Source organism: Nyctereutes procyonoides, unplaced genomic scaffold (assembly GCF_905146905.1).
Source record: "Nyctereutes procyonoides isolate TBG_1078 unplaced genomic scaffold, NYPRO_anot_genome, whole genome shotgun sequence".
Lineage (NCBI taxonomy): Eukaryota > Metazoa > Chordata > Mammalia > Carnivora > Canidae > Nyctereutes > Nyctereutes procyonoides.
Genome location: NW_026575135.1, coordinates 54,772,822 through 54,795,610, shown reverse-complemented (window position 1 = coordinate 54,795,610; position 22,789 = coordinate 54,772,822). Strand labels below are relative to the sequence as shown.

Here is a 22,789-nt window from a genome sequence, read left to right as displayed (position 1 = left end):
ACTGCATCTGACAATTACAGGTTTTCTCTTCACTGTTTTTAACATTGGAAGAAAAGAATGCTAAGTCACAAAAACAATAAGGCATAATTACTTATTCCATTATATGTTAAGTAGATTTGGTTTAAGATAAGTTAATTAGCATTAAGCCCCATCTGAAGACCCAAAATTAACTTGAACTTTCCCTCTTTCTCCCCACTGATATGACCTACCTCATTATGTCCAGTTCCTAACATCTAGGCATTCATATGAGACTTCTCAAGGAGCTAATATGACTCGGTCTTGACAGGCCACCAGTTCATTCTGGCTTTTGTTTGTTTTTTTGTTTTTGTTTTTGTTTTTGTTTTTGTTTTTGTTTTTGTTTTGGGGATACAGTATACTTTATTGATGGTACATGACAAGCTAGGGCTCCCCCAAGCCCCTCCCTTCCTCGGGGTCTGGGATGTAAATTGGAGGTCAGGAGATTCTCAGTGTGTGTTGGGGGATTAAGTTGGGGCAGGAACTCCCCAGCAGCTTAGGGCCTCTCTCTTCCTCTTGTTCTTGCTGGGGCTGGTGGTCCAGGAGGCTCTTACTCCTTGGAAGCCATGTGGACCATGAGGTCTACCTCCTGGTTGCTGTAGCCAAATTCATTGTCATACCAGGAAATGAGCTTGACTTAGTGGTCATCGACGCCAATGTCAACCCCAGCGACGAAGGTGGAAGAGTGGGTGTCACTGTTGAAGTCGCAGGAGACAACCTCGTCCTCAGTGTAGCCCAGGATGCCCTTGAGGGGGCCCTCCGATGCCTGCTTCACCACCTTCTTGATGTCATCATATTTGGCAGCTTTCTCCAGGTGGCAGGTCAGATCCACAACAGACACATTGGGGGTGAGGACACGGAAGGCCATGCCAGTGAGCTTCCTGTTCAGCTCAGGGATGACCTTGCCCACAGCCTTGGTGGCACCAGTGGAAGCAGGGATGATGTTCTGGGCAGCCCGTTGGCCTTCACGCCACAGCTTCCCAGAGGAGCCATCCACAGTCTTCTGCGGGGCAGTGATGGCATGGATGGTGGTCATGAGGCCCTCCACAAGGCCGAAGTGGTCATGGATGACTTTGGCCAGAGGAGCCAAGCAGTTGGTGGTGCAGGAGGCATTACTGACAATCTTGAAGGAATTGTCATACTTCTCATGGTGCACGCCCATCACAAACATGGGCGCATCAGCAGAAGGAGCAGAGATGATGACCCTCTTGGCCCTGCCCTTCAAGTGAGCCCCAGCCTTCTCCATGGTGGTGAAGACCCCAGTGGACTCCACAGCATCACCCCATTTGATGTTGGCAGGATCTTGCTCCTGGAAGATGGAGATGCACTTCCCGTTGATGACAAGTTTCCCATTCTCAGCCTTGACCATGCCATGGAATTTGCCATGGGTAGAATCATGGAACATGTACACCATGTAGTTGAGGTCAATGAAGGGGTCATCGATGGTGACAATATCCACTTTGCCAGAGTTAAAAGTAGCCCTGGTGACCATGCGCCCAATACAGCCAAATGTGCTCACTCCGACCTTCACCATCATGTCTCGGGGACGCGGGTGACACTGCACCAGAAGATGCGGCTGTCTCTCGAATGGGGAGGAGCAGAGAGCCTGTTTTTGTTTTTTTAAGATTTTATTTATTTATTCATGAGAGACAGAGAGAGAGAGGCAGAGACACAGGCAGAGGGAGAAGCGGGCTCCATGCAGGGAGCCTGACTTGGGAATGGATCCCGGGTCTCCAGGATCACGCCCTGGGCGGAAGGCAGTGTTAAACCGCTGAGCCACCCAGGCTGCACGTATTTTTGTTTTGATGGTTTGATTTTTAGTTGCTTTGAGGCAAACAATGGCCATCGTTTAGATTTGTAACTTTTAATCTTATGGTGAATTGTATTTGAAAACTACATTCTAAACTTAGCTTGATTTCCCCAAAGAAGCTCCTCAAGATCAAGACATTTTATATATTTTATGTTTCCAAAAATAAAATTCCCAATATCAGGCTGTCTTCCTGACAGGTCACAACTACAAACATAAATTAACAAGTGCAAGGTTTAGGATCAAATTAACATGGACTTGACAGAACAGGGATAAGTGGGCTACAAAATTTTATTTACAGGGGAGTCAAGGGTCCCTGTGCCAGCTTTGACACTTCATTCAGCTCACCCCTCTGCCTGAGGCAAGGAGTAGGGAGTCCACAGAGCAGTGAGAGCATGCCCCTCACACACACACACACGGTCTGCCCCCTTTTACTGGTACCTGGACTCCCTGGTTCAGCAGGGGTGGGGATACACAAGTCTTCCGTAGGGGGATGGAAGGAATGCGCTCATGAGAGCCAGAGTATAAGCACCCTGTGCACTGCCTCAGAAAAAAAGGGAAGAATGGGGTGGACCTAGAGGTGGACTGAAGACTAGCCCTCCCTGCAGTGCCACAGTCTACAGAAATCTAAGAGTCTGAAAAATTCAAATCTAGTCTTCTAAGTCCTTACAATGGTGTATCCGCAAAGAAGGACGCTAGAACCAAATATTTTATTCACATTTTTATTAGCTAGATTTTAACAAAACTTGATAAATATAAAACCAGGCTACCTACATTAGAAGCACTAATAATAGCTAGTAAGTATATGAAAGTGAGTTGGGGCGCCTGGCTGGATCTTCAGTGGAGCTTGCCACTCTTGGCTCAGGGTTGTGAGTTTGAGCTCCATGTTGGGTGTAGAGATTACTTAAAGATAAAAAACTTTTTAAAAAATGAGTTCAACCTGATGAAAATGATATAAAATACTCAGTGAGACAACTTTTCCGCCTATCAGATTGACAGTAATTAAAAGATTGATGAAAAGCCAGATACAAAAAGATCATATATTTTATGATTCTGATTTATGTGAAATGTCCTGAATTGGCAAATCTGTAGAAACAGAGGATTCATGGCTGCCTAGGGCTGAAAGACGAGGAGTAAGGGGAGAATAGAGTGACTGCTAGTGGGAACAAGGATTCTTTTTGGAGTGAAGACAGTATTCTCAATTTAGATTGTAGTGATGGTTGTACAACTCTGTGAGTACACTAAAAACCATTGAATTATACGTTTTAAATTGGCACATTTTACAGTATGTGATTTATATTTCAGTAAAACAATCTTTTAAAATGCAGTGTTGGTGATCATACTGCATAAAAGATATTCTTTTTTTTAAATTTAAATCAGTTTTATTTAAGAATTTCCAACATTGACAACTCTCATAAAAAGCATCCAAGCACAGGACACAGAACTGCCTCAGACAGCATTCTTAGGGGAGCTAACAGACATTAGGACTTCCACCCTTCTGTGTGACACCCCAAGCTCACTGGTGAACTCTGCTTCCAAGTACTCCTGCAAAGCACACCACAAGCTCAGTCCAAGTTCTCAACCCACCAGCTTCAGGTCACATGAGCACACTTATAGATCAGTAACAGAGGAGAACACACACCATACAGCATTCACAGTCGTTGACAAAGGGGTGGGGCAGTACAAGTATCAGTTCACTTAACACATTCAACTAACGTGGGTTACCTAGGAACAAAACTCACTGAAAGTCTTCCAACAGACGTGGATGTCCTTTGAATGCAAAAACATTCGTACATTATTTGCTATCATTGCTTATGCACACTCTCTCACCAAAGCCACAGGATTGAGAGACACATCTCGCCAAGTTAAAAAATATCCATTATGCACCACCAAGTCTCTGCACGCGCTCTCGCCTTTTCTCGCTCATACTTGCCTTTCATGCCTCGGCACCACCATCAATCCCACACAAGGTTTCAAAAGTTCAAACAGCCTTCTGGTTCCATGTCACAGCCTTGCGTTCATAGCGTTGATACGACTCCATGAAATAAAGAGTAGCAGATAAAAATGGGACACCCACCGTCAAAGACGCGGCCTGTGCAGCATGCTGACGAGTTCTTGAATGAGAAAGCGTGCAGACAGAAGAAGTATTCCTATGGCAGAACATTTACAGCACTACTTTCAATGAAGTGCTTCTTCCATAAACATTTGAAATGAGATGAACTGCAGAGATTAAATGAAGGCTTCATATTGTACTTTTGCATGTGAAGGGAGACAAGTGTTAAAAAAACAAAAACAAAAGAACCAAACACTGTGACACCATGATCTCCAAAAAGGAGATTTTCCTAAGGGAAAAATCCATATGGTGGGTTCAAATTAAAACAAGGAGAAAAGAATGTAGTTCTAATCAATGGTTTCCATTTGAACATGCAAAGAATTCACTTGACAAGTCCAGGGATAAAAGATTACAGGAGAAACCTTTTGATATCAATTGTAGTGAGTTGGTTTTTACCCATTAGGCAAACAGCAGTTCACTTTGAAACACTCAATATTCCAACCCTTTATGTAACAAAACTTATAAAATTCCTTTCGCTTTTCCTCTTTTTCTAAAGAAAAATGTCAAAAATACTGCTGAATATACTCCACACTGAACAAACCAATTTTGAAAATTCTTAGTACATATGTATTTTACAACATACTTACCATGTGTTTAGAAAAATTTGAATTCCCACCAGTCTCTACCAACCCCACTGTCTACATCCCCCAGCCAGAGGATTTAGAATCCATGCTTGAACCAAAGCCTCCATTAAAACCGCTGCCTGACCCTGCATTTGATGCGGATCCCCAACCAATCGCTGCACCTGAATTAGAACAGCTATAGGAGTTATTTCCAGAACGAAAGGCCTGATTTGGCCCCCTCTGCATGTTGCCTTGGCTTTGGTTGTTTACCTGATGGGCCTGACTGGTTCTGCTGACTGGCTAACAGGCCCATCATGCCCCAGCTGCTCTGCAGCGCTGCCTGGGCCGCAGCCATCATAGCTGGATTAATGCTAAAAGCACCAAAGTTCATCCCTCCACCCATATTACTACCTTGATTGTTTCCCAAACCAGCTCCACCCCCTCTACCGTTACCAAATCCACCCTGATTCCCAAAGCCACCTGGATTACCACCAAATCTTCCACTTCGTTCTGTCTATTGCTATTGTGCTTAGGTTCGGCATTGGATATATGTACGCCGATTCCTTTAATGATCAAGTCCTCTCCACAAAGAGGCTGGGCAAGCTGATCATCTGCAAACGTAACAAAGGCAAAGGCCCTGAACGGTTTGAGGATGAAGACGTCTACCACTTCTCCGTCCTGGCAGAAGAACTGCCGCGGCTCCTCGGCCGTCATGTCCTCCGTACAGCGCCCAGCAAACACCTTCCTACTTCTCAGAGGCTCATCTGGGCTTTGCTTGGAATTAGGAAGTTTACAATCCCACCACCGTCCATCTATCATATGTCGCGGTGACAGTACTCTAACCTGGGTTTCATACTCCGTAAAACGAAACAAAGCCAAACCCCTTTGAATGCCCAGTTTTAATATCTTTCTTGACCTGAACCATAAGAACTTCTCCAAAGGTACTAAAATATTCTTTTAGATCCCGTTCAGTCGTTTTCCATGGAAGACCCAACACTATTAAATCAGAAGTTTTCTGGACAGCTCTTTTCACTTTCACGGCTGAAGAAGCATCTGTCTCATCCATTTTTCTTTTGTTATCTTTGGGGTAGTTGACCACGTGCACCAGGTTGCCCCAGCCGGCGTCGGGGGCGTGCAGGATCCCCGCGGCTGGGAAGCCCGACAGGAAAACTGGAGCAGCCCCGCGACCGCTTCGCTCCCACAAAATCCATAAAAGATATTCTTAGATACTGCTAGAAATACGCGACCTTTAAAGAAGATTATTTCTTTCAAAATATAATATGCACATATGTTTTGACATGAAATTCCAAATCTAGACCTCTCTTCTATTGGTGCATATTTGCACATATTTGCAAACACTTATACAAAGATGTTTGTCACAGATGTTGTAATAGTTAAATATAGAAATCAACCTAAATGGTCATCAGTTAGAGAACAACAATACCATCGTATGTTACGGTGCTCTCATACTCCCGTTAAAGAATGAAATTCTTTGTTTTGTTTTGGGAAGTATGTCTATTCACGATGCCAAATTTTTTAATTTGTTCAACTACAAGAAAGGAAAGTTATCTACAATTTTGAGCCTACTTATTTTCCATTACATAGCAGGAGAATTTACATAATTTATATATCAATGAGTGAGATCGTAGGGACGCTTGGGTGGCTTAGTTGGTTAACCCTCTGACTCTTCATTTTGGCTCAGGTCATGACTTCAGGGTCTTGAGATTGAACCCCACATCAGGCTCCACACTCATTGCAAAGTCTGCCTAAGCTGCTCTCCCTCTGCGCCTCCTCTCTTTCTCTGTCTCTCTCTGTCTCTCTCAAATAAATAAATAAATCTTTAAAAAAATAAGGTGAATCAGATGATATTAATGGATTAATTATCAGAGGCTTGTGAAAATTTTTAATTTCCTGAACAAATACAATTCCCTAGAGCAAATTACAATTTCCTGTAAAGAGCCTTTTTTGTATTTTCATAAATTTACAGGTTATAACCTTTAGTAGCTGGTTATCACAAAAATTTAAAACATAGTATAATTGTGTTTGCAGGAAAAGAACATCAAAATCAACCTTCTAAGAACTTTGTCTTAGCTTCAGGTTTTGTCTGCTGTGTTCTTTTTTTTTTTTTTTAAACCAGAGTTGGGCTTTTTTTTTTTAATTTTTATTTATTTATGATAGTCACACAGAGAGAGAGAGAGAGAGAGAGGCAGAGACACAGGCAGAGGGAGAAGCAGGCTCCATGCACCGGGAGCCCGATGTGGGATTCGATCCCGGGTCTCCAGGATCGCGCCCTGGGCCAAAGGCAGGCGCCAAACCGCTGCGCCACCCAGGGATCCCTGTCTGCTGTGTTTTTGAGATAACCAATTCTAAGTGCACTTCCTTCTTTTTAGAAATTAACCTTATAAGTACCTTCTTCCTCTTTTTTTTTCCCCCTTGATATTTCTTTACCATTGAGATTTGGAAAGTTTCTTTTTTTTTTCTTATTTTAACCAAAGCTGAACTTCTGCTGAATAATTTTTTGTCCACCTAACATGATACCACGCAGCAATTTGTTTAAATTTTAACTAATCATTGTACACTGGTATAGAAAGATCTTTAAGATATATTGTTCAGTGAAAAACATATGTGTATATATATGCTTAGAACTTGAAGTGAGAAGGAATTGAGATGAGTGGATTGTATTTTTTACTCCATATATACCCAAGTAGACACTTTTAAAAATATTTTATTTATTTATTTGAAAAAGAGAAAGAAAGTGAGAGAGAATGAGAGCAGGGTGAGGGACAGAGGGAGAGATAGACACCCTCCCCCCACCCCACTGAGCAGAGAGCCCTACAGGTGCAGGGTGCAACCCCGGACTTCTGAATCATGACCTGAGCCAAAAGCAAACACCTAAATGGCTGACCCACCCAGGCACCCCTTGTTTGACACTTTTATAATGTGCATTAATTCATGAATTTCACGTATAATCTCTGATGTAGCTGAATAGATTATCCCAGGAGGAGAGCCCCATGTGACTCAAGAAGAGGATTCACTCACCCTAACTATAAATGACTGAGTAGTTATTGAGCCCTCTAGATTTTTCATATTTTTAGTGATGATACTCACTAATATAAGTTATTTTCATTTTTTTAAAGATTCTATTTATTCATGAGAGACACACAGAGAGAGGCAGAGACATAGGCAGAGGGAGAAGCAGGCTCCCTGCAGGAAACCCAATGCCGGACTCGATCCTAGGACCCTGGGATTATGACCTGAGCAAAAGGCAGATGCTCAACCACTGAGCTACCCAGGTGCCCCCAAGTTAATTTTCATTTTGTGGAATTTCATGTAGTTAAAAAAATGAAGTAAAACACTGAGAACAATGGGGCATGGGAGGAACTTTAAGAGTTTTTAGAAGTATGGTTAAGGCCAGGAGCCTCAATCTTTGTCTGCTTTTCCCACCTGCTGCTCTATCTCTGATGACCCCAGAGATAAGCTGATAATCCAAATTCTACCACAGGTGATAAGGTTCTCATAGTCAAAGCAGGGTGTGTGTGCCTGTGCACACATGTCTTTATAAAACACTTATAATTAGAATCAGCATTTTCCTCCAAAAGTTTAGTAATACATTTCAGCCATCTAAGAAACAAAAACACATCCTATCCTTAACCCAACTCTGCTCACCATTCAGCTAAGTGTTCATATGCTAAAAGAAAAAAAAATGCAATCACATTTTCAAGATGGTAAAGAAATCTATTCAAAGGGGGCTGCTACAAAGGAGTTCTGTAGGTGGGGAGAGAAATCAGGCTCAACTCCAAATACAGCAAGGAAAAGTGGAAATGTATTGCCAATGATCAAGGTTGGGTGGGAGGACGTGGGTTGGGTGAATGGAGAATTATTAAGAGGAAATATCAGGGGTAAGAGAAGATTCTGGCTAAGCCCATCTAACAGGATACTTGCTGGAGGCAGGCCAGAGTGATGGGACCATCTGGGGAACAGTGGAGGATGAGGAACCCAAACAGATATCGAGGGTGATCAGCTATGGAAGGTGGGAGAGTCTGCCTAAACCAACTTGACAGGATTCTTGCTAAAATTAGGTAATGCAGAGAAAGACACAGAAGTCCAAAAATCAGGACCAGATGAAGAAAGAGTTCCAATGAACCTGACTAAAGTGTGGTCAAGGGTAGACTCTGTCACATACATTATCTGCAAAAAAAGAGTGAGATTCCTAAAATCCTTGCATTCCGTGATAAGCCAAGAATAACAGGCACACCCTGGTTTTCTTTGCCAAAACACAAGCATCTTTCTTTTTTTTAAATCAAAACTGAACTAAATGCCATCTGCGTCGAATTGTTGACTGCCATATATACTGAGCTACAACTGGTTTGTTCTCTCAATTTAGTGAGCCATTACTCCTGAAACCTGGACTCTCTTGCAAACAGTGCAAGGAAAAAAAAAAACCACAGACACACACACACACACACACACACACACACACAACTTTATTTATCGCTAAAATATGTCTCTAAGGTTTTTATCTAATACACCAAAATGATATTCTTGCATGTAGGACTTCCTGCCCAAGACCTAATTGATGCTTATTGTACAGGAAGCAAAGTCTATTCCCTAAGGAGAAATAACACATTGGCAGACTACGTGGAAGGAATCTCAAGATAAATTTATTCGATAAGTAAATGTTCAGATGTCATTGGGTGGTGCGTGCTGTGTAATTGGCAAAAAAAAAAAAAAAAAAAAAAAAAAAAACACAGGAACACACACACTTTTAATCTTACTAAATAATTGGCAAAAATACCAAGTCATAAGCAAACACATTTCTCAGCTTCTACCCTGCAGAGAAATGGAGCTTAATTACAACTTCCTATCAGATATATGAATTTTTAGGGCATCCCGGGTGGCTCAGCAGTTTATCGCCGCCTTCAGCCCAGGATGTGATCCCTGAGACTTGGGTTCCCGCGTCGGGCTCCCTGCATGGAGCCTGCTTCTCCCTCTGCCTGTGTCTCTGCCTCTCTCTCTCTCTATGTGTGTGTCTCTCATGAATAAATAAATAAAGTATTTTTTTAAAACTATGAATTTTTAAATGTGTCACCTAAATGAAATGTAATGAGTTCCCTAAATACATGGCTAATGTTTATGAATAGCACTCATCAAAAGTATAACTGTACCATGTAAATGGCTTACTACAACTTCTAATTGAATACTACACTCTCAAAAAAGAACTAGGTTCATGATGACACAGGACCTTGTGTGAACATAATGATTTCAAAATTTGAGCTTAAATTCTCCTTGTTAAATAAAACAAGCCTGAGTGTACTCAGATGGGATTATTTGGAGATGAGGGCCTTTGCCCACATTTCCTATTGAAGTCAAAGAAAGGTGCTTTGTCTTTAAATTATATTTATCTTTTCATGGTAAAGTTGTTTTACTCAATGTCTTGTAATTTTTATTTATGGGTGCTATTACTAGCTTATTAAAAAAATGTAAAACTTCTGCTTTTTAAAAAACTACCTTATATTTGAAAATATAATTAGACATTTAGTCTTAGACATTTATATTATTTCTTATAATGTCTGACATTTTATATATGAAATCAGACAAATAGTATTGAGAAAGTTTATTCCTATAAACCTCCTTTTTTATTTGCCTATATCCCTACATCCCAAGACCTGCTGCATAATACTAAGAAAAAAGTTACTTTTAACATATGACATTTAAAGTTTTTGTGGTATTAAGTTGTCTCTTACAGTTATTATTTCACTTTTCTTAAAAGTATTACTACGTGTCTTATATTTTTATATTATAGTTCATATTATATTCTCTATATTTCTTAATAGTGTTTCATTGTGTAAAATTGACCAGACTCACAAAAAAAAAAAAGCTACTCTCTGAAATTTGTGTGTTTTCATGCTTCATCATATTGTTTTTGGCTTTTATATAAATATAATATGGTTTACAGCAAAAAAAGAAACACTCTTTTTTGGAAAATTAACAGTGTACTAACAAAACACAACTATGTTAAAGCCTCCTTGGCTCCACTTGAGTACTTCCTAAGGCCCATTCTCCCAATTTGCAATCTAAGCAGAAATTCTCTAACTGTATGTTAGGCATTCAGGAAACTAAAGCAGTCCACAAAACTTCCAGGGATGATTCCCTGGAAATACACATTGGAATTCTATTCAGCCTTAAAAAGGAAGTATATTTTAACACAAGCTAAAACATGCATGAATCTTAAGGACATTATGCTAAGTCAGACACAAAATAAGTGAGATACAAAAAGACAAATACTCTATGATTCTATTTATATGAGATACCAAAAGTAGTCAAATTCATAGACACAGGAAACAGAATGGTGGTTGCCAGGAGTTGAGGATAGGAGGAGTGGGGAGTTAGTAAGTATAGAGTTCCAGTTTTTTGCAAGGTAAAAATTCTGGAGTTACTTTCACAGCATTGTAAATAAACAGTAATATTGAACTGTACACTGAAAAATGATTAAGATAGTAAATTTTGTGTTACATGTATTTTACCACAGTTAAAAGTAAAATTTAGGGTAACCTCAACCCTTGATATCAGCTTAGGTCACAATCTCAGGATCCTGCTATTGAGTCCCATGGGCTCTGTGCTGAGCATGGAGCCTGCTTAAGATTCCCTCTCCCTTTCCCTCCATCTCTCCCGCTCACATGTGTGCTCTCTCTCCCTCTTTAAAAGAAAAAAAAAGTAAAATTTCAAAAAAATCAAAGGAATTATAATCTCAATTTCCTGACTTTCATAATATATTATCATCATATAAGATAATAACATTGAGAAAAAAAAAAGGTAATACCATTGAGGGAAACTAGGTGATGGATACCTAGAACCTCCCTGCTCTATTTTGCAACTTCTGGTGAATCTAAAACAACGTAAAAATTTAAAAAGTCAGTTTTCTTTATAATACTCAAAAGTCAACACTTCCTGATTATTTTACTACAATTTGTAATTTTCTATATCCCTGATGTTATTTATATATATTATACTTGTATGGTGGAAACATTATATAATATTATGCTACTGCATATCTCCTCTCAACTTCACTTTCAGTTGGCAGCTTGAAATTGGCCCTGGTGGGAGTACTTATGCCACTAAGATCAGCCAACTCTACAAATCAAGCCCTCCCCCCCCTAAAAAAAACCCCAGCCAGTTGTTAAGCCTTTACCAGCAGCCCAGTGTCCAGGTGTCCTCAGGATTAAAATTAGGTTAATTTTAAGATGAAGTCCTGTGCATATGAGAGGAGCAGACAAATAAGGGGACTAAGTGACCTTGGGCAGATGCTTAGAAACTTCAGAGTTGGGGAAGTACAGCCAAGGAGTATCCTCCCATGCTGTGTCTCCATAGGAGGCTCTGACAGTTATTTTTATTTGTCAACTTGGCTGAGCTAAGGCATACCCAGAGAGCTGACCAGACATTGTTGCTGGGTGCATCTGTGAGGCCGTTTGAGGAAGAGATTAGTATCCGAATCAGTGGACTGAGTAAAGAAGTTCCACCTTGATTATGTGGGCAGGTATCATTCAGTTGTTTTTGAGAATTTTCTCTGTGTGTGTCTCTCTGTCAGTCTCTCTGTCTCATCTGGGGCTAGGACATCCATCTTCTGCCTCTGGATATCAGATGTTGGAACTCCTGGTTCTCCAGCCTTCAGACTCTGGAACTTACATCAGCAGCCCTATGATTCTCAGGCCTGGAACTAAATATAAACTGCTTTCCTGGTTCTCCAGCTTGCACGTGACAGATCATGGGACAGCCTCCATAACTACAGTGAGCCAATTCCTTTTTTTAAACTTTTTTTTTTAATTTTCTTTTATTTATTTATGATAGTCACACAGAGGGAGAGAGAGGCAGAGACATAGGCAGAGGGAGAAGCAGGCTTCATGCACCGGGAGCCCGACGTGGGATTCGATCCTGGGTCTCCAGGATCACGCCCTGGGCCAAAGGCAGGCGCTAAACCGCTGCGCCACCCAGGGATCCCGTCAATTCCTATTATAAATCTCCTCGTCTGTATCTAAATCTGTATCTATATCTGTTTACATCTCTCTGTATTCTGTTGGCTCTATTTCCCTGGTAAAACTCTTACAAATACAGAGGCAAAGGGGGAACACATGACCACCAGGGCTGTTTTGAGAAGTAAATGGTGATTGAGTGTGGGAGTTTTTTAAATTGAAATATGATCGACATAAATATTAGTTTTGAGAGTACAACATAGCAGGGTGCTTGGCTTGATCAATCGGTAGAGCATGCGATTCTTGATACCAGGGTTGTGAGTTTGAGCCCCACGTTGAGCATGGATCATACTGGGGAAAAAAGAAAAGGGTACAACTTAGTGATTTGACAATTATATACATTAGAAAATGCTCACCACAGTAATTGTTGTTACTATGAGTCACCATACAAAGTTACTATATTATTATTAACTATATTCCCTATGTGTAGTTTTCATTCTCATGACTCATTTATTTTTTAACTGGAATTTGTACCACTTAATCTCCTTCACCTATTTCACCCATCTCCCCACCCCACCCCTCTAGCAGCCACCAGTTTATTATCTTATTTATCATTCTGTTTCTCTTTTTTTGTTGTTTGTTCATTTGTTTTTAGATTCCATACTTAAATGAAATCATATGGTATTTATATTTCTTTGACTGGCTTGTTTTGCTTAGCATTATACTCTCTAGGCCTATCCATGTTGTTGGAAATGGAAAGATTTCATTCTTTTTTATACATTATATGAGTAATATTACATCACATATATTTATCAATGGACTACTTAGTTTGATTCCACATTTTGGCTACTATGTATAATGCTGCAGTGAACATAGGGGTGCATATGTCTTTTTGAATTAGTGCTTTCATTTTCTTGGGGTAAATACCCAGAAGTTGAATTACCGGATGGTTTATATTTTTAACTTTTTGAAGAACCTCCATACTGTTTTTCATAGTAGCAGCACCAGTTTACATTTCTGCCAATAGTGTTTAAGAGTTCCCTTTCTCCATAGCCTCAACATTTTTTGTTATTGTCTGTTACTGTCTTTTTGATACTAGCTCTTCTAAGTGGTGTGAGGTGAAATCTCATTGTGGTTTTGATTTACATTCCCCTGATAGTTAATGATGTTGAGCATCTTTTCATGTGTCTGTTGGCTATCTGTATGTCTTCTTTAGAAAAATGTCTATTTAGGTCCTCTGCCCATTTTTAAAATCATTGTTTGCTTTCCCTGGCGTTGAATCTTATGAGTTCTTTATATATTTTAGATGTTAACCCCTTATTGTATATGTCATTTGCAAACATTTCCCATTCAGTAGATTGTCTGTTCATTTTCATGGTTTCATTCACTTTGCAAAAAAGCTTTTTAGGTTGATATATTCCCAATAGTTTATTTTTGTTTCCATTTCCCTTGCTTGAGGAGACAGATCTGGAAAAATATTGCTAAGACTGACATATTTTCTTGGAGTTTTTATGGTTTCAGGTCTTACATTTAAGCATTTGGTGCTTAATGATGCAAGGAAGTGTCCAGTCTCATTCTTTTGCATGTAGCCGTGAATGTGGGTTTTCTTGACAGTGGGTTTCTCCAGCCTGGAGCTCTGTGCTCAAGGATTCATGCACTCCCCATCTCCTGAGTGGAGATAAAGCAGAGTGGTCTGGCTTTCCCTCATCTCTTGCTCTTGGGATAGAGAAATCTCCTTTCCTAAATTTGTGGCTATTATAGGGTCTGTGGACACTTTGAACTTTTTAAAATGAGAGACCCAGGAAAGACATGGCTCTGAACAGGTATTATTTCTGAAATTCTAAAGAAAGCATACTCCCTACATGACAGCCAGCTGAAACCATGGCTATAGAAGGAACCTCAGTCCCACTCAATCATAGTCTCTGGCTAAAACTAAAAAAAAAAAGAAATTTGAGAGGATGAGTTTGGGACCTGAAAAAATTTTAACTTCAAACTTTGAGTTCAAAAGAACAAAAAATTTTAATTTGGAATTTTAATTCCTTTGTACTTAATTGTCCCTGGTTTACAAAATTTGCAAAAAGATTTTATCTTTAGACTTTAATTTCTTTCCAGGAATTTGATAATGAGGAAAGATTTACATTCACATTTGATAAAAATTCCCTATTTTCAGTTTTTATTATTTATTATATATCAATATATTCATTCAGTCTCATGTGGAACCTCTGATACACTCTGTTGGGCATTGTGACTGTGCTTAGTTTGGAATGGAAAGTGGAGAATTAGTTTCTAGCCTTTGAAGTGGAATATCTTTAGTATTGACTAATAAGTATACTTGCTCACCCATTTCCTAGGCTTCTTGGATCAAAATCTAAATTCCCACCAACAGTCCCAGAATAATGCCCAAAAGAAAAGTGTATGTATTGGGAAGAGCAGTTTTATGAATACAATTAAACAGAATAGCCTGTGGTTCTCCACAGGCTTAGTAGCTAAATAAATGAACCCAAAGAACAAAGAACTGGGGAATGTAGGAATGGAATTCCTTTCTTCTACTCCTGGCTTACCTGAGGAAGGCTTCTTCCTAAGCACACTCTTCCCTTTTTCCCCACTACATCCCAAGAGAATGGGGTGATTTATCTGTTTAGTAAATCTCTGAAGAAAACCACTAATGCAAATTCTTTGCTCTGCTGTTCTTCCTCTTAGAAGCCAGCTGCCCTCAAGAAGCTCCTATCCTAAGCTAGTCCCCCAGTTCCCTTACCCCTTCTGGATTAAACTGCTTAATTGTGAGATGAGTATTAGTAAGAACATATGGCTACAGATTTAGAGCCATATCCTTCAACGTCATCTCTACCAACAATAAGATGTAATCAGAATGTGGGTTATATATATACTCTTTGTTTTATTTTCTCAGTTTGTCTATAAATCAAGAAAGGAAAAGAAGTACTATTTATTGGGGGTCCTCCTGGGGATTCCAACACAGGGCACTTAATATTTTCCAAAGAGAAATGCTATTCATTATGATTTCAGAGGAGTAAATAACAAAAGCTCTTTCTTGTTTAAATTCCAGTATAGTGGGGATCCCTGGGTGGCTCATCGGTTTAGCGCCTGCCTTTGGCCCAGGGTCCTGGAGTCCCGGGATCGAGTCCTGCATCGGGCTCCCGGCAGGGAGCCTGCTTCTCCCTCCTCCTGTGTCTCTGCCTCTCTCTCTCTCTCTCTCTATGCCTATCATAAATAAATAAATAAACCTTTTAAAAAATAATAATTCCAGTATAGTTAAAATATAGTGATTATATTAATTGCAGGTATATAGTTAAGTAATTCAACAACAGTTCTGTACACTACTCAGTGCTATCATAAGAGTACTCTTAAACAAAACCTTTTACAGAATCCCAAACACACCAAATAGCTGAATCTTGAAGACATGCAATATCAATATTAAGAGGAATTATATCCTCCCCTTAGCAAACATGAGCATTCTCTGATATCCATCTTTCCCTGAATCACTTACAGCCACGTTCAGTAAAATATAAGTAGTATAAACTGCAAAACATTTACTATATGCTGAACTTTCTATTATTTATACCAGAAAGAGAGTTCATTCCTTTGTTTTCTGCCTAACAGTACTTAATAGCAAACCAATAATTGAATGAGACATTTCCTGAACTCAGAAAGGAAAATCATTGCAACTCCTTTTATTATACCAGATATTTTTAAAAATCAGCATTAACTAAAATCCAGAGAAAGACCTATTGAATAGAGCCTAATTTATTTTCTTTAATAACAAAAATGTGCTCCATGAGACTTTTATTGAATGATGAAATGCAGTCTTAGCAAAGCTTAATGTTCTCCGGAACCCAACCTGTACTATGCTGCCAAATATAAGTGTCTAGTGTGACAAAAATAAGATTTAAAAAGGATACACTGCTGCTCTCAAGAGTAAGATTCTTATCATTCTTCTAGCTAGTGATGGCCTTTGGGCTCTATTATTTTCAGGAATTGTTGATGCTTTCCACAGGACAGATACATCAAAAAAGAGGAAATATGAGATAGAATAGTGACAAAATACATTTTGTAATATGCCATAAAAAATACGGGGAGGAGGGTGCCTGGCTGTCTTGGTCAGTGAAATAAGTGACTCTTGATCCCAAAGTTGTAAGTTTGAGCCCCACATTTGGTGTAGAGAATACTTAAAAATTAAAATCTTAAAAAAAAATACTAGGAGGAATTGTGAATAATTTAGTAATTATTCCTGTTTTATTTTATTTAATATTTTTAAATTTTATTTCATTTTAGAGAGAGAGGGAGCAGGGGAAGGGGTAGAAGGAGAGGGAAAGAACCTCAAGCAGACTTCCGCCCCCCCCACCTCACCCCCCCACACACACGCACGCTGAGCCTGATGCAGGACTCAGTCTTACCACCCTGATATCATGACCTGAGCCAAAACCAAGAGTCACATACTTAACCAACTGAGCCAGCTAGGTGCCTCTAAATTATTCCTGTTTTAATGTGGTACATTCAGAGCAAGAGTGAAGATAAAGGAGGAGAGTATTGTAGACCTAAATTGTAATAATTGTAGACCTCAATTACAGTGGTTCCAAAGTACTTTTAGTCATTAGAAATTATTTATTCTTTTTTTTAAAGATTTTATTTATTTATTAATGAGAGACACACACAGAGAGAGGCAGAGACACAGGCAGAGGGAGAAGCAGGCTCCATGCAGGGAGCCTGACATGGAACTGAATCCCCCATCTCCAGGATGAGGCCCTGGGCTGAAGGCGGTGCTAAACCGCTGAGCTACCCTGGCAGCCCGAATTCATTTATTCTTATTGAAGAATAAGAACTCTAACTGGCTGCTTTGCAGAAAATAACAAGCTAATTCAAAAATTCATGTGGACATATGGATCAAAAGAAAATTTCAAGAATAATTTTTAAATATTTTGAACTAAGTGAAACTATAAAATCATAATTTGTGGGATACAGCAAAAACAATGCTTAGAGGGAAATTTATAGCATTGAATGCATGCATGTATTAAAATAGAAAGATTTAAAATCATTAATTTAAGCTTCTACCTATAACTGGAAAAAGAAGAGTAAATTACATTCAAAGTAAGCAGAAGTAAAGATATAATAAAAATTAAAGAAGAAATTGATAAAATTAAACTTCTCCATTAAATACTGAAAATCACTGAAATGAAAAGCTTATTCTTCAAAAAGATCACTAAAACCTAAAAAGCTTCTAGCCAAGCTAGCCAAGAAAAAGAGAAGACACAAGTTACTAATATCAAAAATGAAAGTGTGAAAAAAAATGAAAGTGTGGGATCCCTGGGTGGCGCAGCGGTTTGGCACCCGCCTTTGGCCCAGGGCGCGATTCTGGAGACCCGGGATCGAGTCCCACGTCGGGCTCCTGGTGCATGGAGCCTGCTTCTCCCTCTGCCTGTGTCTCTGCCTCTCTCTCTCTCTCTCTCTCTGACTATCATAAATAAATAAAAATTTTAAAAAAATGAAAGTGTGAACATCACTACAGACCCCATGAATATCAAAAAGATTATAAAGGAATACTATCTCTGAACAATTCTCTGCTCATGAATTTGATAACCTAGATGGAATGGACCACTTCTTCCAAAGAAACAATCTACCAAAACTCACACTAGAAGAAATACACAATCTGAATAGGCCTACATACATTAAAGAAATATAATCAATAATCAATAACCTTCCAAAATAAAAAGCACCAGACCCAGATGGGTTTGCTAATGAATTCTAGCAAACATTTAAGGAGGAAATTTTACCATACATACAATCTCTTTCAGAAGCAGAGGTGATTCTTCCTAACTCATTCTGTGAGGCCAGCATTGCCCTAATACCAAAACCAGACAAAAACATTACAAAGTAAAAAACAACAACAAAACAAAAAAGCAGACCAATATCTCTTGTGAATACAGATGCAGAAATACCCAACAAAATATTAACAAATTGAATCCACCAATGTGTAAAAAGAATTGTACACCATGACCAAGTGGGAATTATCCCAGGTCTGCAAAATTAGTTCAACATTTGAAAATCATTTAATGTAGTAATGTATTACTACATAATATTAGTAGATGCAGGAGAAGTATCTGACAAAATCTAACACTCATTTATGATAAAAGTTCTCAGCAAACTAGGAATAGAGGGGGACTTCCTCAACTTAATAAAGAACATCTACAGGAATGCTTGGGTGGCTCAGCCGTTGAGCACTGCCTTTGACTCAGGGCGTGATCTGAGAGTCTTAGGATCAAGTCCCACATTGGGCTTCCTGCATGGAGCCTGCTTCTCCCTCTGTCTATGTCTCTGCCTCTCTCTGTGTGTCTCTCATGAATAATTTTTTTAAAAAATCCTTAAAAAAAGAATTAAAAAAAACGTGTGCGCTTCAAAGGACACAATGAAGAAAGGAAGAAAATGACTGAAAAAATGGAAATTTTTCACAGTTCATATATCTAATAAGGGTCTAATAAAAAGACAAATAAGACAATTTTAAAAATGGGCAAATGATCTAAATAGACATTTCTTCAAAGAAGATATTTAATGGGCAATAAGCACATGAAAAGATAATCAGTAGATAATCAAGATAATCATCAGCCATCAGAGAAATGCAAATCAAAACTACAAAATACCACTTCACACCCCCTAGGATGACTATAATAAGAAAGGCAATGTTGGTCAAGATGTAGAGAAATTGGAGCCCTTACACACTGCTGATGGAATTGGAAAGTGGGTCAGCCCCCACTTTGGCAAATATTCAAAAGGTTACGTGTAGACTAATCATGTGACCAAATTTGTAACCTTATAAGCAATTCTACTCCTATTCCAATTCCTTAGGTAAATACCTAATAGAAATAAAACTTATATCCACATAAAAACTTGTCCACAGATAATTATAGCAACATTATTCATAAGATCAAATGTGGAAACAATCCAAATGTCCATCAACTGTTGAATGGAAAAACATGGCATATAAAAAGGAATGAATTATTGATACATGCTACAATGTGGATGCTAAGTTAAAGAAGTCAGTCACAAAAGACCAAATACTGTCTGTATGATTCCATTTATATGAAATGTCCAGAATAGGCAACTCCATAAAGACAGAAAATAATGGTTGTCCAGGCCTGGGGTTAGTGGGTTTAGAGGGAAATGGAACATGATTGCTAATGGGTACGTTGTAGAGATCCTTACACTTCACTTTATCCCTCCATACTTCAGCATGCATTTCCTAAGAACAAGGATATTCTCCTATGCTACAACACAGTTACCCACCTAGGGAAGTTAACAATTCAATAATGTTATTTAATATACAGTTTGTATTAAAAAAATAATACTATAGTTTATATTCAAATCTCCCAATTGTTCCAGGAATGTCTTTAGTAGCCTTTTTTAAATCCAAGATCCAATCACTATAAATACATTGTCTATTTAAGTCCCTTAAACCACTCTTAATCTAGACTATAATTACCTTCTGGTGCTGGTGGTTATTGTTTGTGATGTTGATAGTTGTGGTATTGATGTTTTTCATGACACTGACTTTTTAAGAGTTTTACCCTTATAAAATGTCCCACATTCTGAATTTGAAGAGTTATTTGATTGTTTTCTCTTTTATTAGATTCAGACTAAACTCGTCTGGCAAGAATACTACCCAGCTAGTGTCATATACTCATTACACCACAACTGGCAATGCTATTTTTGTACATATACTTAATGTGCTATCAGATCTCTTCACCGTGGATATATACTTTCTTCTTTTGTAACTAAAAAGTGACTTAGAAATGTGTTGGAGGAGGTCACAGAGAGGATGTGACCACTGGTTGACTTGCGAACTGCACCCGGGGAATTAGAGGCTCCTTACTCTCTCCTCATCCTTGGAATCTATATTCCACCTATTATTCCTTTACTAGCAGCCGCTTCAAGGATGCAATCTTGAAAGGACTGTTATTGAGACTATCTGGATAATAAATATGCCTGAGCTTTGCTAAGACCTCTAAATAAAAACTTAATGATTCTGTTGTGTAGATCCAGAGATCTACTCGTCTCAAGATCTACTCGTCCCAAGTAAGGTTCATATCCTCATATGTAAGTTCCCTTGCTCATTAAAACTTCTACCCACCACTCTGAAGGGGTCTGCTTGTTTCTTCAGTATCTCTTTGCCCTCCACATTTGGGGCCCACTTTTGAATTTCACCTGAGAAACTCTGAGGTTGCAAACCAACAAAGTGATGCTTTGAGACCATATCCCCCAATGGTGCTAGCATTCATTGATGATCCTTGACTGTATCAGTTGTTATACTGTGTTACCTTGTTGTATATATGTCATTTGTGAGTGGAAAAATTGTGATTTTTTTCATTTGATCATTTTTTTTTACATTTACTAGTTGGCACTTAGGCTAAAAAAAGCGTTCTCTCTCATATCAATATATATTCACATATTTATTTATCCATGTATTATAACCATTATTAATTATTCTTTTGCTCAAACTATCCCAAATTTGGCCACATGGAGCCCATTCAGTCTAATTCCTGTGTCCTTTGGACATGACCTGCTCAGCCTTTGAGCACTCCTACTGCCCAGCCTACAAGAACAAGATACTCCATGCTCACCTGGTACTTTCCCTTTCCATACCTGGAATCAGCCATTTTCTTCAAGGAATCTTTTAGTGAGGAATGCTAGTTAAAGACCAAAAGTTAGGCATTACATAGTGTTACTGTCACTAGGCCTAGTGGATAAAACGAGGCTTTTTTTTTAAACCATCACTGTATACTGGTATTTCTCAACTTCATGAGGTTCTTTCTCATCTTGCCTCATTCCATATCTTTATCTCCCTTCTTCCACCATAAAAATCTGACTCCCACTCACACCAATATCTCTGCTCGTTTGCTCTATCCTATGATACACACAAAAACTGTTACAAATTATATTCCAAACATCATATAATATTTAAGATTTCTTTGTAATTGTTATTGTCCTCAGAATTTATTTGGTTTAGGATCTAGAGTCCATGTGTTGTGTTAAAAAGCAACTTGAATTATATTTTGTGTTTGTTTTTTAATATTTATATATAGTTGATTTCATTTGATTCTAATTTCATTTGATTTTAGGCTCTCCTTTTTATCTTTTTAATTTACATTTAGCTTATTAACTCTTGGGTGTTTTCAGCTTTCCTCCATCCTTGTCAGTAGTAGAAAGTGCTCGTTTTGGCTGGCGATTTCTTTTTCTTCAGTTCTGAGAATGGTCCCAAATATACTACTTAGGGTCTCTTGGGATCTTCTGATATAATTGCAGAGAAATAAATTTAAGAGGTGCGTGGAAGATTAAGCATGAGAGTTTCCTTTTCTCCTTAAAGAGTGAGGCACAGGGGCGCATGGGTGGTTGAATGTCTGCCTTTGGCTCAGAGCATGATCCCGGGCTCAGAGCATGATCCCGGGCTCCTGGGATCAAGTCCCACATCAAGCTCCCTGTGTCTATGTCTCCCTCTATGTCTCTGCCTCTCTCTGTGTGTCTCTCATGAAAAAATAAATTTAGAAAAAATAGTGGGACACAGGAATAGCTGCAATAAATAAGAAAAATAATTAAGAAGTTTCCTTAAGCATTCAGTACCTTTTATACAAGAGGAGATGCTGCATTAGCTGACAAGAAAGGCTCAGTAGGTTGGGAATTTGGGATGCTCTGAGTCAATCAAATTGTCCCATATAGCTCCTTTCAATCATTCAGATACCATTCTTTGCTTATCGATATTCTAACTTTCTCATAAGACACTAAGCTATGAATTGAAGTAATAACATTTGGCAACCTTAAGAATCAAATGTGTTTGGCTTACAACTATTTGAGTTCTTTAGCTGAAACAGCTATTTCTTTAAAAAAAAAAAAAAAGCTCTCATAGATTTTAATAGCATTGTCATAGAAAGCCCTTGGGTTTCATCTGGTAACTTGGACTAATAATTTAGAAATCTTAGCTTGGGGCACCTAGATGGCTCAGTAGGTTGAGCTTCTGACTCTTGATTTCAGCTCAGATCTTGATCTTGGGGCTGTGGGATTGAGCCCCACATTAGGCTCCTTGATTCTTGGGGTGTCTTCCTGGGATTCTCCCTCTCTCTCCGTCCCTCCCCACCCTGAACCTGCTCTCTCTCTCTCAAATAAATAAACCTTTAAAAAAAAAAAAGAAAATCTTAGCTTATCAAAAAAAATTTTAAATCTTAGCTTGTCATCATCTTTTAAGATGGTCAGCAGTTAGAAGCAATCACAACACCTCTACGGTTCCTGAATTCTCCCTATCCTTCATACTATCCTATGGTGTAGC

At 38.8% G+C, this 22,789-nt stretch overlaps 1 protein-coding gene, 1 non-coding gene and 1 pseudogene across 2 annotated transcripts; 1 reads left to right on the top strand and 2 right to left on the bottom strand.

The window, feature by feature from the left end:
- Nucleotides 1-652: 652 nt before the first annotated feature.
- LOC129495042 (glyceraldehyde-3-phosphate dehydrogenase-like) lies at nt 653-1,549 on the bottom strand. The gene has a single exon (XM_055302351.1). It carries the CDS (start codon nt 1,547-1,549, stop codon nt 653-655), a length of 897 nt encoding a protein of 298 aa, XP_055158326.1.
- A 3,021-nt stretch (nt 1,550-4,570) lies between these two features.
- LOC129494619 (TAR DNA-binding protein 43-like) lies at nt 4,571-21,128 on the bottom strand (annotated as a pseudogene).
- Nucleotides 9,721-9,794, top strand: LOC129495317 (small nucleolar RNA SNORD107). The gene has a single exon (XR_008661487.1). It is a non-coding gene; the product is annotated as a small nucleolar RNA SNORD107 (small nucleolar RNA).
- Nucleotides 21,129-22,789: the final 1,661 nt, after the last annotated feature.